The 15979-nt window shown below is 47.5% G+C and overlaps 1 protein-coding gene across 1 annotated transcript; it reads right to left on the minus strand.

Moving 5' to 3' along the window:
- Positions 1–8385: 8385 nt before the first annotated feature.
- Positions 8386–12273, minus strand: LOC125547823 (uncharacterized). The gene is made up of 7 exons (XM_048711586.2): positions 12197–12273; positions 10115–10316; positions 9820–10023; positions 9525–9698; positions 9081–9440; positions 8787–8996; positions 8386–8697 (listed from the first exon to the last, which is right to left on the minus strand). Exons 1-7 carry the CDS (start codon positions 12271–12273, stop codon positions 8536–8538), a joined length of 1389 nt encoding a protein of 462 aa, XP_048567543.2. The 3' UTR covers positions 8386–8535.
- Between the last annotated feature and the right edge of the window lie 3706 nt (positions 12274–15979).

Raw genomic sequence — 15979 nt, forward strand, 5'->3', positions numbered from 1 at the left:
GCCGAGCGTCGCCACTGCCGAGTCCTCAACGGACAAAGGTTTTCACACGGAGCCTGACACTGAGAAGAACCACGACCACGTCTTCAAGAAGAGTGAGGCACCCTCGGGCGTCGTCGTCGTCAGCGCCGAGGCGCGGAGCTTTCGCTCGGCAACTCACGCGTGTTACCATGAGGCCACCAGGACGAGCATAACGACGTCAAATTCCTAGATCCGGATCAGGGTGGCCCCCTACGAGGGCAGAGAGCACGCCTGAGCCACCCTTCATTGCACGTTTCGTTGCCCACACAACCCGGAACGAGAGCCAATACCGCCGCGATGGTGCCCGCCGAAGAGCCACCCATGCGGACCACCATCCGGGGCCGCCACCCCGGCATCCTTGCCGCCAGACATCGTGCTTCGCTCACTTCGTCGTGCACTCAACCACAGTAGGAGGAGCAGAGGCACACCATCTACTCCTTGCCCGGCATCAATCACCAAGTCTGGGTAGGCACCTCCACCGTAGGAAGCATCCACGTCTGCGTCCCCAGCCAATCCCGGTGGGCTAGGGGTGACACGACTCCGTGACTGCCGACGGCCGTTGGCCGAACAAGCTCCAAGCCCTGGCATTTTTAATGAACTGAGTGTGATTAACACACCATGTAATGCGAAATGGTACTCTACACACGAATGATCAAAGGGACCAGGGAATTCAAATCCTAATAGGAGAGATCAGAGTGTTTACATATGCGATGGAGGAGAGGATCTTGCAAAGATTACTTGTGTCTGCATGTACGCTAGCTAGTTCTCTCACGCGAGGCCTTGGAACGGGCCCAGCTAAGGAGATGCAGACCTTTTGAGAGTGAACCTGTCCCAATGCATGTCGCTCACGATGCACATAGGTTGCGCATCGTAATGACCGGCGTCACCAGACCGTATGTGGACATATATAGGCCCTGTTTGTTTCGTAAGTCTCTACCTGTTTGTTTACATGGACTTATAAGTCCCGAGTTCCTACCTGTTTGTTTACAGAGACTTATAAGTCCATGTTGCACCGCTGCAACGAGGCTCAGGAGAGGGCCTGTCCGGCGATTGGAGGCACCGCTGCAACGAACTGAGGCAGACAGAACCGAGGTGGAGCGGCGACGGGGCGGCGAACCGAGGCAGAACGAACCGAGGCAGGGCGGCGACGGGGCGACGACGGGGCGGCAATGGGGCGAGAGGCGGGGCGATGACGGGGCGGCGAACCGAGGCAGAACGAACCGAGGCGGGACGGCGACGGGGCGAGAGGCCGGGCGGCGGCGACGATTGGACCGAGAGGTAGGCGGCGTGCGGGGAACGAGCCTGGAGCGACGCAGGGTAGGTCCAGCCCGGGATAAGTCCCAATAAGCTCCTCCCTAAGAGTCTTATTTGATAAGTCCCAAATCACCACAATAAGTCTCAATAAATTCCTTGTGTTTGATTTAGGTGGGACTTATAGGAATTTTTTTAAGTTCCTAAACCAATAAGTCCCTGGAAACAAACATCCTCATAGTCTCATCGCTTTCGGTGTAGTATATGCATATTCTTGTCGAGGAGAATATACGAGATGATCTGGTCATAGCTAGGAAGGCGTAAACTGCACATGTAAATCATGTTATTGCCGGCAGTGACAGCCGTTCGACTTGGCTGTGTCATGGTATCATTGCGGTTTTATTATTTTCTGAAGTAAAAATTAAGCACGGGTATATAGACCATACATCAGTTGAGTATTCCAGTACCTATATGTAATCCGCACCTAAATTGAGTACATCTTTCTATCTATTCTATAATAATAACATAGTACTAATTCAGATGTGATCTCTCGATCTCTCATACACGTGACGTAAACAACTCAGAGAGCAAGATCTGAATTACGTGGACTACATACCGACGTGGTACATGGGAAAGAGAATCATATAAATGAAACAAAATGAGTACTAGCAATTGCTACTATATGGTCGGACCGACGCTCTTTAATTGTATGGTCGGACCAAGGTTAGAACTGCCTGACGTCGGTCGACCGATGAGTGATCCTTCCTCGGAGAACATGTGATGACGTGCATGGCGGTGGCCACGTACCAAAACATGTCAACCTGCACGAGACCTTCGATCGGTTGGTCTCTGACCCAGCGAGTTGGCAGCGAGTGATCCAAATAGTAGTGCTACTAGTAGCAAAATATGTTAGGGGCCTTTTGACTTTGCATGCGGAGGTTTGTTCGAGCGGTGGTTTGTTCGTACCATAAGTGTTGTCTGAGCGTGACATTCTGTCTGAAACTGGAGTATATAGGACCGGTCACGGTAGTTATCCTCATTGGCTGGACCGGTTAAGCAGGCGGTTTTGGATGCGGACTCTTCGTGTGGTGAGGAACCGAGACAATAGGAAACGACAGTGTGACACACATGTGATAGTTGCTTTCAATATAGCGGCTGATTGTGAAAGGTTACCATCCATCCATTGCTGTTGTTAAGTTGAGGTCTGGATAGTACCCTCTCGTTCCTTGGAGAGATGAAGTGCGTCCTATCGAGTTCCTTTTTATCGCTGGTAGCGAAAATGTTCTGATTCTTATCTCCAGACTCCAAAGTTGGTTTCCTTTCTCGACAGCTAAAGAACGAACATCAGGTAGTGCTGCGAGATCAACGTGGCGACTTTTCGTTTGAACTGTCATTAGCATGCAACAGTACGTTAGGATCAAGAAAAAGATCATTAGCACTGTATATATGCATCCCTGTACTTACATACATGCGCATTCTTCATTCGTCTTTTGATTCATAATAGCATCTTGTGTTTGTTGGGAAAGAGAATGGGTTATAATTACACAATTGATAATGAAGCTACTAAGAAAACTCTAGGCAAACTTCGTCGCAAATTAAAGAAGCCAATTACCATTTCAATCCCAGTACCGTACCTATGGTGAGGAGCTATTCGAGCAAAGCAACTACATTCTCCGTCGACGTAACACTAGCCTGAGCCGAAGTGGGCGACGACATTTTGTTCTGAAACCAGTTAGTTAAATCAGTTGTCTAATGGCAATGACCTACCAGCAGACCACCAACCACAAAACATCTTCATCGATTACTAGTGAGGATCAAGCAAGTCCACTGCAACCAACTCTTTTTTCTATACCTATCAATGAATGATAAGCAAGCACAATGATCAAACACATCTTTCTCGATTGTCCGTTGGCTAAGATTCTGTGGCGATCGATTCATATTGCGTTTAATATTAATCGGCCCACCTCTATCAACATATTATTTGAAACATGGCTTGATGGGGTTGATTCCGATACTGCAAGACACATTCGTGTTGGCGTTTGTGCTTTACTTTGGGCAGTATGGAACTGCAGAAATGATTTAGTATTTAACATATCAATAAACATTCACCTTTTGCAGGTTATCTTCAGGGCCACGGCATTCATCCGTATGTGGTCGCTACTCACTCCGACGGAGGCCAGAGAGCGTTTGGTTACTGCGTCTACCCGATGGGAGATGGTAGCGCGGGATATTTTCAACCGGTTTGGAGTGCGGTCATGTAATAGGATAGGCATGTAGTGCTCCTATTGTGTTTGCCAACCGGTTGTGGCTTTGGGTTTTAGCTCTTTCGAGCTTTTTGTTTATCTTCGAACCTCGTTACTTGGCGACTTTGTTATTGGACTTTATTTTTAATAATATGAGCCGTATGCATCTTTCTGATGCAGAGGCTGGGGTAAACCCCCTTTTCAAAAAAAAAAAGCAAGCACACAAAAAATGTATCACTCACGATGCATGTAAATATTAATTTGCCTCAACTAGCTGATCGCAAGCTGCCATCTACTGCTAGTGACACTCTGATAAAAATCCGTGCATGTCATGTAGACGTACGTATCTGAGCTCCAAAACATGCAAAACGGTAGATGTCAGCAACTTGTCACTGATAGTGGTACAAAGGAAATCTGTAAATCTTCTTTCCGGACGTTGATTACTATCTTTGCTGAATTTTCAGCTGCTCGGTCGCACATGGAAGGGTGGCGTTTGCTTTTGCTAACTACCATTTGGCATGTTCCTGTTGGATTATCCCAAGTTGACCAAAAGGACGTGGACATATATGTGTGGTGCACTGGTGCCGGTAATTGATAGTAAACCACCAACTCATGTATCACTCATGGTTTTGCCTCGGCTTCAACAGACTTTTGGATTGACTTGGCAAAACTGAAAGGTGTGTATAAAATGTGTATTCTTCTGGATGAAGCTATGCGTGGCTTTGTTACTCTTGTTTTTCATAAACTGGCATAGTCAAGAGCAAAGAAATTTAAATAGTACAAGAAGATAACTGGCTCAACTTATGATAAATTGTACCCTAGAAATTGACTATTACTGCTAGGTTATTAAGGGAGAAATAATGGGGAATATTTTTCCGGGTGTAAATGTTATGCTGACGAGTCCCGCAAAGACTGTAAAGTATACCACGATGTGGCATGCCGCCATAGCATACTAAACTCTACATCAAGGCGATGCGACAAGCTGATTTAAAAGTTGAACAATGCAAGAAAATGCCCACGGATAACACGATGCGTCAACGATTTCCTGCCAGGTACACTGCTGAAATGATGCCTTCGATGTCATGACAAGAACTCAAGGAAGCTTCCCCGAAACCAGTGCTCTGAATTTTCACACGGTCAATGTGACTCTTTAGTCGCTGAGCTCAAAGTCTCCAACTCCAATCACTTTACTACCAGGGATGACAATGGACACCTGCATGCTTAATCAATTGAGTGTGATTAGCGAACCACGTGCTCCAAGTTAGTACATGCCAATGATAGAATTGTGCTCGAGCAAATCAAACAGGAGAGGTAAAGTCTTTACAAACGTGATGTACTGGAGGATATTGCAAAGTGTTAGTCAGTGGACATGGTCCGCACCTATGCTCCCACGATCGCCTCTACGTTCAAGCTATGTTGTGCTCGGCACCCCTATATGTACCACTCTCGTGTGTTTTGTAAGGCAAGGCAAATATTCAATCAATCTTCACAAAGGTTCGATTGTCGTGTCCACATGTACACTAGTTTCACTGCCACGTGGCCTTGGGAACGACTCAACCGAGAAGACACATGGCTCGTGAGAGTGAACCGGTCCATATAGCCGGCATCACTAGACCGTATGAGGCAGACATATAGTCTCCTCACTTTCGATGTAGAATATTGGCATATGTGTATTGTTGTCGAGGATAAAATATATGAAATTATGAGGTGATATTGTCATAATTTGGTTGGAGTTTATTTTAGAGGAAGGTCATTACAATGCCCAAACTCTTATCTTCAACATCGAACATAATTTCCAAGAACGCGTACAATTTCCTAGAAATACAAACTTTTCTAGGTGGATGTGTACCGAAGCAAAACTCTAAATACAAGGGTAGATGCAAGAGTTGTACTCCCTCCGTAAAGAAATTTAAGAGCGTTTAGATCATTAAAGTAGTGATCTAAACGCTTTTATATTTCTTTACAGAGGGAGTACAACAAAGGACCCCTTCCTTCCCTTTCTCCGATGTCTGTAGGGATGGGGAAGGTGCTCGGAGCTCTGCTGTAAATAGTAGGCCTAGTTTAGTTGTTTCCTTAATTAGTGGAGTTTGGCGAGATGCCAGAGTCTGGCTTTATGCGGATGAGGACCGTGTCATCGGCGCACCCGAGTCGCGTGCAGTGGCTGCCGAAGTTGACCTTGATGATGGTTGTGATGTGAGTTTTGCTGCTACTTGTTGGCGTCGAACCGGCATCTCTGGTAATAAGCTTGAGGTATCCCTGCCTCTGGTAGAGGCATCTCTTCCTCTTCTTGGAGCCGGATGCCACTATGGAGGTGAAGAAGGAGCTAAGGAGGGGCAATGAGATGGCTCTTACAGAAGGGTTCGAGCACATCAGCAGCGGCTTCTATCCGGTGAAGCTACGACGCCGGTCTTCGCCGATGAACTGATGCTTCTTCAGACCGAAAGGCGGCCATCTCTATTCCTTCTGGCCTTGATGCCATATACGAGGCAACTGATGTGTTTGTTCGGAGGCCAGAGTGAGATGCGGCGACTATGGCGGTTCCACCGTTCCAAGTGGCACGTCCCCGGCGATGGCGTAGCTCAATCCAAGGGGATGCAGCATAGGACCCAGTTGCTTTTCCATCTTTCAATATGGGGTCCTCTTTGTAAAAGATAGGGACTTGTTTGCTACATCATGTTTCTGTGGTGTCTTGATGTAAATTGCTTTGTAATCCTAGCTTATGTTTAATGCAGTGTCTACGTCCTTCCGAGGTTCACCATATATTGAGTTTTCCTTTTGGAAATCACCATATTAATGTTAACAGCATGTATGTGTGGTTAATTTGCTAGATGTAATAGGAAATCATTTTTTACAAGAAAACTTTTGATCTATTCATCTTCAATTATGGCAGCGCAATGAGTAGACAGCCAGGAAGTCGTCGTGCTAAGGATCTAAAGGACAGCACACCAGAACAACAATTGCCGCCGATGAAGAGTAGCGTAAATTGGAAGGATCCAATCTGAAAACATACAAACGTAGAGGAACGACGATCAAATCCAAGCAGATGCACCAAAGACAGATCATCTAGAGACACACCTCCACACACCCACTGACGATGCTAGACACACCACCGGGACAGGGACTAGGCCAGAAGAACCTTATTCCATCCTCAGGGAGCCGCCGCCGTCTCGCCTTCCTAAGCAGGACACAATCCTTAACAAAACTCAAAGAAATTATCTAAAAACGGAGCCCTCCTGCCGACAAGGGCCAGGATCCACCGCGCCCCCGTGTACCTAAGGCTATCGAAGATGAGGCGGATCGGCGGCAACGCCGGCAGTACAGAGAAACCCTAATTTTTCTTAGCGAGGGGGCAGGAGGCGGCGGCTGATGGGCTGAAATTAGTTGATAGGAAACCATAGTTAAGATTCTATGATAAAGGTTCTATCAACAACAACAACTAAAAACACTAGCAAGAATTTATATAGGAATAATAGGTTAAACAATTTTCGCAAAAGACGGACTTTTGTATTGAGTTGGCAAAACCGAAAGGTACGAATAAAATTTGAATCATGCATCCCTGTTCTTTTGGATGAAACTATGTGTGGGTTCGTTACTTTTGTTTGGACTGACATCATCAAGACCAAAAGTCTCAAGAGTAAATAAATTTTAAATACCAAAACATAAAGGGATGAAGTCTTGCTAGATTAATTACAGAAAAATAATGGGGAACTATCTCTTCTTTTGGGGTACATTTTTTGTTGACGAGTCACAAAAGGACTGTAAAAGTATTTCACGGGCAAATTTTAACATGGTCCCTCTTACCTCCTTTTTTTACATGTGAAAAGAGGGGGTAAGAGGGACCATGTTAAAACTGCTCTATTTCACGATGTGACATGTCGTCATAGAATACTAGACTCCCCATCGAGGTGATGCAACAAACTGATTTAAAAGCTGAACAATGCAAGAAAACGCCCACGGATAGCACAACGCGTTAACAAAAAATCATTTTCTTGTTGGATGCACAACTGAATGCCACCCTCGATGTCATGACAAGGAGTGAAGGAAGCTTCCGCGAATCCGATGTCCTTAATTTCCACGCGGTCAACATGGCTCTTTCTCAAAGTCTCCAAGACTCCAATCACTTTACTACTGTACTACTAGAGATGACAATATGCACTACCGGAATCGCACCCTATGCCGACGGCCAGGGCCGTCGGCATAGCCCTGAATGGCCGTCGGGACAGGCCTATGCCGACGGCCCCCGTCGGCATAGGGCCGTCGGCAAAATATCCGTCGGCGTAGCCAGAAAGGCCGTCGGCATAAGACCTATCCCGACGGTGTCCGTACATCTATGCCGACGGCCAAGGCCGTCGGCAACGTTATCGCCTAACGGCGGCCGCCGTCAAGTCTGCCCAACGACTTGTCTCCACGTGGCACCCCTATGCCGACGGCCTAGCCGTCGGCTTAGTCGAAAACTGTGCCGACGGCTAGACCGTTGGCATAGATGTGCCACGTGCCGACCGGCCGCTGCTCGTGGGCCAGGGCTATGCCGACGGCCCAGCCGTCGGCATAGTTTGAAATTAAGCCGACGGCCAGGTCGTCGGCATAGTCCTTCAAACAGAGATCCCAGTTGCTGACACGTGGGCACCTATGCCGACGGCCAGGCCGTCGGCTTAATTTCAAACTATGCCGACGGCAAGGCCGTCGGCATAGGTTCCCACGTGTCAGCAACTGGGAGCTCACGCTGGCCCTATGCCGACGGCCTAGCCGTCGGCATAGTTTGCTTTTAATTTTTCTTTTCTTTTTTCTGTTTGTTTTCAAATCAGTTCAATTCAGATAACATCACATATATAACAGCACATATCAGCAGCACATATCAGCACATATCAACGAACGTAAGCATAAGCATCATGACAACAATAGATCATCATCACACAAGCATAAGCATATCAACGAATGTAAGCATAAGCATCATCACACAAGTCAGCTAAATGATCATCAGCACACACAAGTCATCTCAAGCATCATCATCACATCTCAAGCATCATCGAGCACCGCGGAGGTCGTCACCGCCAAGACGGCCAAAGTCCAGGTCATCAGTGCTAGCGGCAGCGCTACCGCCTCTGCCTCCGTGGATCGGAGTGGTCGGGCTCCGTGTCTCCGGAGTGCTGCGAAGACCACCGCCAACGGTAGATCCACCTGTTCCCTGCATGTTGAAAAGACATATGCACGGGATCTATGACTGTGTTGAAAGGCATGACATGCTTTGGGTGAATAGATTGGGGATGAACTAACCGGCGAGGGGCCAGCGTTCTGTGCCACAAACTCCTCAAAGCTCATCAGCACTGGTTGTGCTGGAGGGCATTGTGTTGTAGGGAACCGAGGACACCTGCCGGCCGCCATATCCTGAAAAGCCTGCTGCATCTGGCTATCCCTCTGCACTTGGTGTTCATAAAGCCTCTGATGCCACGCCATGGTCTCCTGGCGTGTGTACTCCATGTAGGCCTACGGTATGACATGATGGAACTCATAAAACTACTAAATGCGGAAAATGAAGTGAGAAATGAAGATAAGAGGGAAAATACTTACAGATTGTTGCTCCTGAAAGAGGGACTGTATACTAGTCACTGGCTGGCTCGTGCGCTGGCTCAGGCTCGGGTCGATCCGACGAAGCTGTGTGTAGGAGATACTAGGAGTGATCACAGCATCGAGAACCGCGTCCTGACCGTGCTCCTTGGGCCCCATCCTCACCACCGCCATGTCGTCCAGAGGCGCCGCAATGGGGTCAGGTGTGTCAGGATGTAACTCCAGATACGCTTCGGAGTAGGCCTTCTTCCTCCCTGCGGTCTTCTTGCCGTAGTACTTGGGCTCGCCAGGCTTGGGGTCCTTCCGCGTATGGGCGATCTCCCACGCCTGCATGTGTGAGAGCGGCCGCTTCAGTTTCTCCTCCTGCACCACCAAACAGAGGTTAGTCATACATAAGAAAGTGATGGTAAATAGAAGAAGAAGAATGTTTAATGGGGTTAGTCATACATTAACTGCCTTGTGGAGATAGTGGTTTCGGTTTCCCTGAGCATGTACTCCCTCCGTCCCTCGGTTAGCCTTATTTTGGGTTCTCATAGCCGCCCAGGCTCCAGCCTCATCACACCAAAGATCCACCAATGCCGCCCAGGACTCGTCTTTTCCATAACACCAATTTGGACACACCTACATAATAAAAGCATAATGGCATGTAGGTGTGTCCAAATTGGTGTTATGGAAGCATAAAGCATAAAGCATAATGTACCACAAGGTAATGAAAGCATAATGAAAAATCTTTTATACTTACCGCCAAGAACTCGGGCCTCTCCAAGGTAATGCCCATCCTCCGCACTTCTTCCTTGGTCATCTTCACACCAAGATAGTCGTGGTAGTATGTGGAGATGGCCACATAGCGCACCTCGTACTGCATCTGACGGGCCATCTTCTTGCATTGGCGCAGCACGATCTGGTCCGCTCTAGCCCTGTGCTCCGGAAGAACTCGATAGAATTTCTACAATCATGCATGAAACAAGAATGGGAGAAGCCATGAGTTAAATCATTCATGAAACTAGAATGGACTTGTGCTTCTGAAGAGAACTCACCCAGAAAGTAGTGATCACGGCCTTGGCATGGGTCTCATGGTCCGCATGGCGGGCCGCTTCCCAGTGGTCCCAGCTCGTGGCCAAAACCCGACGGTCCGGCTGCCTGACTGGATCAGGACAGTACAATCCCGGCCAATATAACTTCAGCAAGACGGTGATGAGGCCGTTGGGAATACGGACCCCTTTAGAATATATCCAGTTGCTGCAAAAGAATGAACTATTAGCATGTGACAAGAAAAATAAATAACAACCGGAATAAGCATGTGACAAGCAACATAATGAACCACTTACTCTTTTCCCGTGGGCTCAATGAGCCATTTCTGCTCCTCAGTAGCAGGAACCTGCTTTGGTAGCTTTGCGTTGCCACGCAGCCACCCCTTCGTGTCAACCCCCTTCCCGTCACCACCATCATCCCCGCCACCACCCTCCTCCTCGCCTGCCTCCCCCTCCCCAACCTCCTCCCCAACCTCCTCCCCAACCTCCTCCTCCTCCTCCTCGCCTGCCTCCTCCTCCTCCTCGCCTGCCTCACTAGAGGAGGGTACCTCACTAGAGGAGGGCCTCGAAGACAACACCCCTAAGTCGGTGAGGGTGCGCTCTTTCTGGCCGCGACCCCCTGTAGTTGCTCTCCCCCAGCACCTCGTCCTCTAGAGGCTCTCCCCCCGCCCCCTCCTCCTCTAGGGGCACCTCTCCCTCGACCTCCCTGTGAGGAGTCATCGTCAAGTAGCTGAGGGGGAGGATTACGTGCTTGACCACTCCGACTAGGCAGGCCGACGACCTTGCGTAGGAAACCCACGCCGTCGGCCTTCCCCTTGCCCATGTTCCACGAACCTGCATTGAAAAGAGAAAAAGCAATTAGTAAATTAATGAAATGAAGGAAAGGCATGATAATAAACACATTAATAAAAATGCATAAAAAGGCATATTCCTAAACTATAGAAAAAAATACTTGAAACGTACATCTGCTAGAACCCATATGAATCATCACTGTTGTAACCTCTTTCTCGGTCCGTCTCATCATCACTATCAATCATATCATCTTCGTTGTCCGACGGAGGTGGAGGCTCTTCCTCGTCGTCAGCGTTTTCGTTTAACTTTTCTAGCATAAGTATGTCATTTTCATTGACAATGGTCTCACCATCATTCTGTGCATCGTCGACGTTTGGGTCCACATCATCATCACCCAATGGTCTAGCGTCATCGTTTCTAACCACATCATCATCATCATCATCATCAGGTTGCTCTTGATAGAACACTCCCTCGTATGTCATGGGGTTAATGTTGTAGTAATCGTCTTCATTCGGGTCTGGTAGCTTACCATGTGGCGACACCTTGAACACAACTTCCCAACCCTTTAGATACACTTTCTGGCATGGGTAAGGCAGATAATATACTTGTGTAGCTTGGGTAGCCGCAATGAAGAGATCGGCTCCGGCATAGACGGTTGATGGTTTAACTTCGACCAAACCAATGGAAGGCGTATGTTTTACCCCCTCCTGCGGATCGAACCATCGACATTTGAACACATGCAGACTTAGGGTCTCACGCCCCTGGCGGAATTTAACCTCGTATATATTTTGTACCCTTCCGTAGTAGTCTACTGAATTTTGACCGGGGGTGTACACTCCAGTATTTATAGTTTTGGGATCGGGGCGGCTGTTTTGGTGCTCCTCTGTATGGAAGTGATACCCATTCACATCATACTTTTTACATGTCACGACGGCAGGGTCAAAACCCATGGAAACCCATCTCAATTCATCATCCATGGATATGTTCGGATCTTTTCCCTACAAGTATAATGAAAATTGTTGCATGCATTAGTTCGGTTAACTAATAAATGTTGAAGTAGGTATTTAACAGGGGATTGTGGAAAATTACTTTCTCCATGAACCAAGCAACAAAATTTTTACGTCTAGGGTTTCCATGACGGAGAAGAGTAAGTGCCTCCGCCTCAGTAGGAGGATTCACTCCCGTCCATTCCTCTTGAACGAAATCACTAAAAAAGATAGCGGTGTTAGACCGGGACTAAGTGAACATGAAACATGATGATGTGGAAGACATAAAGGAATGGTCTAGTGGTATTACCTCATCCACACTTCCTCAACTTCCTTGATGTTGTGCAAGATATAGAACATGAGGTCCTCCCACTCTTGTCGTGGCATGTTATAAGATTTCGAGGCCCCAGCCCTCCCACCTTGCGCGTTGAATAGATCGAGCCTGGGTTGATACTTGGGCTCTTCTATATTGTATCGAGGCACCTTGTTATGAAGATGGGGAACATGGTCTGGATAGTATGATGTCCTGAGGTCTGACACCTCCTCTAGGATAACTGCCTCAGCTATGGAAGCTTCAATCTTAGCTTTGTTTCCACATTTCCGTCGGAGATGCTTGTTCTGCCTCTCAGGGCCGTACTGCCAGCGATTTTGCACAGGGCCCCCCAACAATACCTCGTTCGCGAGGTGTAGAATGAGATGTGTCATCGGAGTAAAGAAGCCTGGCGGAAAGATCTTCTCTAGCTTGACTATCAACTCCGGTGCCTTCTTATGCAATTTTTCAATCACCTCTTTACTTACTTCTTTAGCACAGAGCGTGCGGAAGAAATGGCTAAGCTCGGCAAGCACTCGCCAGACATGCTCGGGGACATAGCCTCGAACCATCACCGGCATTATCCGCTCAATCCATACATGGTAGTCATGACTCTTCAGGCCGGTCACTTTGCCCGTTGAAAGATTGACTCCCTTACTTATATTCGATGCATAACCATCGGTGAACTTCAAAATTTGTTTCAGCCAGATAAGTACTTCTTTTTTTCTGGCGGTTTAAGGACAAAGTCAGCATCTGGCTTGAACCAGTTTTTACGACCGCCTGTGGGAGGCTTCATGTTCAGGCGTGGTCTATCACAAATTCTCTGTTGATCGGCTCTAGCTTTTACGTTATCCTTCGTCTTATCAGGAATGTTGAGGATCGTGTGGAAAAGTGACTCTGCCACATTCTTTTCGGTGTGCATCACATCAATATTGTAAGGAAGTTTGAGGTCCTTGAAATAGGGAAGCTGCGAGAAGGGGGTAATGTGCGTCCAGTTGTGCGTCTCACCATATCCCTCGAAGCCTTTGGCTTTGGCTTTGCCTTTGCCTTCGACTTTAGGCTTGAGAGCTTTTAGCTGAGCAAGAACATCTGCCCCCGAAAATGTTGGAATCTCGGTTACTTCATGAACAACCCGGCCTTTCGTGAAGTTCTTCTTGTCTTCCCTGTCTGGATGGTCTGGAGGGAGGAACTGTCGATGCAGGTCAAAGGCTACATACTTGCCACCCTTACTCAGCCAAATCATTCGCAGAGCCTGCATGCACACTGGGCATGGCATCTTACCACTTGTACACCATCCGCAGAATAGAGCATAGCCGGGAAAGTCATGCATGCAATAGTGCAACCAAACTTTCATCAAGAAATTTCTCTGCAAATCCCGGTCGTATGTCAACCTCGGAAAGTACCAAGAATGGTGCAAAGCATCCACAAGCGGCTGCATAAATACACCCAATTGCTTCCCCGGGTAGTCAGGCCCCGGAATGATGAGCGACAAGAACATGGTCTTCCGTTGCATTAGGGCACCGGGAGGAAGATTGAGCGGAATTACAAACACAGGCCAGCAGCTGTATGGATTGGACGACATACCATATGGATTCAACCCATCACCTGATATGGCTATTCTGACATTCCCAGCCTCGGCTGCTTCCTCGGGGTATTCTTCATCGAATGACTTCCATGCTTCCCCTCCTGATGGATGTATGATTTTTTTTGGATTGTACCTTATACCTTCCTTGTGCCACTTCATCATTTTGGCAGACTCCTTTGTGATGAAAAGGCGCTGCAGTCTTTTTATAAAATCAAGATATCGAAGAACCTTAACGGGGATGGTTAGCTGCTTTTTCTCACCATCCTCACCGACCACCTCAATGTACCGAGACGAACCGCACTTCCTACAGTACTTGTCATCCGCATACTCGTGCCTAAACAAAAGGCAATTCTTCGGGCAAACATCTATTTTCTCATAATCCATAGAGAGTGCCTTCATGATTTTCTTTGTATCGTACATGCTTTTCGGCAGTTCATGACCCTCAGGGAGGCTGTTAGCCCATACTCCCAGGAATGCTTCGAAGCATTTCTGGCTACAGCCGTACTCAGCCTTGACTGCAATCAGTTGCGAGATGGCATCCAGCTGAGATATTTTCGCACCCGCATAAAGAGGTTTCTTCGACGAGGCCAAGACCTCCAAGAAGGCCTTTGCGGTTGCCTCCGGCTCCTCCGGTTCATTCTCTGAAGGTGTCGCATTTGCCGTTTCTGCAACAATGACATCATCTAGCATGTCCCTGACCCCGTCGTCCTCATATCCATCGATGCGTTGTCGCATCACCTCCTCTCTACCACGGTCCTGCTCGGCTATGTTTATCGGCGGCATGTCAAAATTTGGCATATATCCGTGCGTGCGAAGATGCTCACTCATGTCCGTCTGATTTCTACGGTGACGTCTGGCACATCTCGCACATGGGCATGGTGGGATAATTCTCATTGGACGACGGAATATCTCCTTCAAATACACATCGGTTTTCGCGATTCACTCTGATGTTACTCGATTCCGACGGATAAAACCACTGTACATCCACTGATTATCTGCCATCCTCTGCTTTTTTGCAACCCACACAACATAATTAAGGATTCACTTAAATTAATCACATCAAATTTTCAGTTTCTACCGCGTTTAATCCACCTACATCTCTAATAGGTAAAGATGGGTCCTAATCCCACCCGAGAATGTGTAGATTGAGTACGTTGTCCACGCTCTACCCCGTTCCGAGACAAAATTTCGGCAGCACCTCCCCGCTGTTCTCCAGATACACGTCTCGGCAAAATGCCGAGAGAATGTGCATCCAGAGAACAACAGGGAGGCGCCGCCGAAATCCTGTCTCGGAACGGGGTAGAGCATGAACAACGTACCCAATCTACACATCCTCGGGCTGTCCGTGGAAAGCGCTGGACAATCCGAAAGAGCCGCGGTGATAAATATGCAATTGAATGCATATTTATCGATGCAACCCTTTCGGACGGAAGACCTAGGTTACGCGACTTGATGTGAAAATTTAATCTAGTGACATGGAAAAAAAGTGGACGGGGTCATGGAATTGCTGCTCACCCTCCGATGTAGTCGATCAAAGGAGAGGGATGATCGTGGACCAACACCTCCAACGTCGACGATCACTCCACGAAGATGAAACCCCACAAATCCTGTTAATTACACCGAGTGAAAAAAAAAATTAGGTCATCACATATCACATAAAGCATTGACACTATATTATGAACCAACAGGAAACAACATCTCAAATTACAAAAAAAGCTTTATTTAAGTCTCCTATGGAACAACATGACCTAACACTAAACATGACCAAACACAAAACTTACAAATATTCATCAATCCATCCATCTAACAAAATTTCATCCATCCATCTATCACAAATCCATCTAACAAAATTTCATCCATCCATCTATCACAAATCCATCTAACATATTCATTAATCCATCCATCTATCACAAATTCATCTAACAGAACATAACAACATTCATCAATCCATCCATCTACCAATATTCATTAATTCATTTAACAACTAGTAACATAACAACTATCACAAATTTCATCCATGCATCCATGCACATAACAACTAGTAACATAATGCAAAAAAAATTCGGCAGGCATCCATCTCACCGCTGTAGGGGTCGCTGGGACGGGCGACGGGGCCACCGCTGCAAGGGTCGCCGGAGGAGGGTCCCGAGCCCCGGCCGGCACGGCGAGGGCCGAGGCCCAAGCAGGAGGGAGGCGGA

This window comes from Triticum urartu, chromosome 1A (assembly GCF_056163025.1).
Source record: "Triticum urartu cultivar PI428250 chromosome 1A, HENAU_Tu73, whole genome shotgun sequence".
NCBI classification, from domain to species: Eukaryota; Viridiplantae; Streptophyta; class Magnoliopsida; order Poales; family Poaceae; genus Triticum; species Triticum urartu.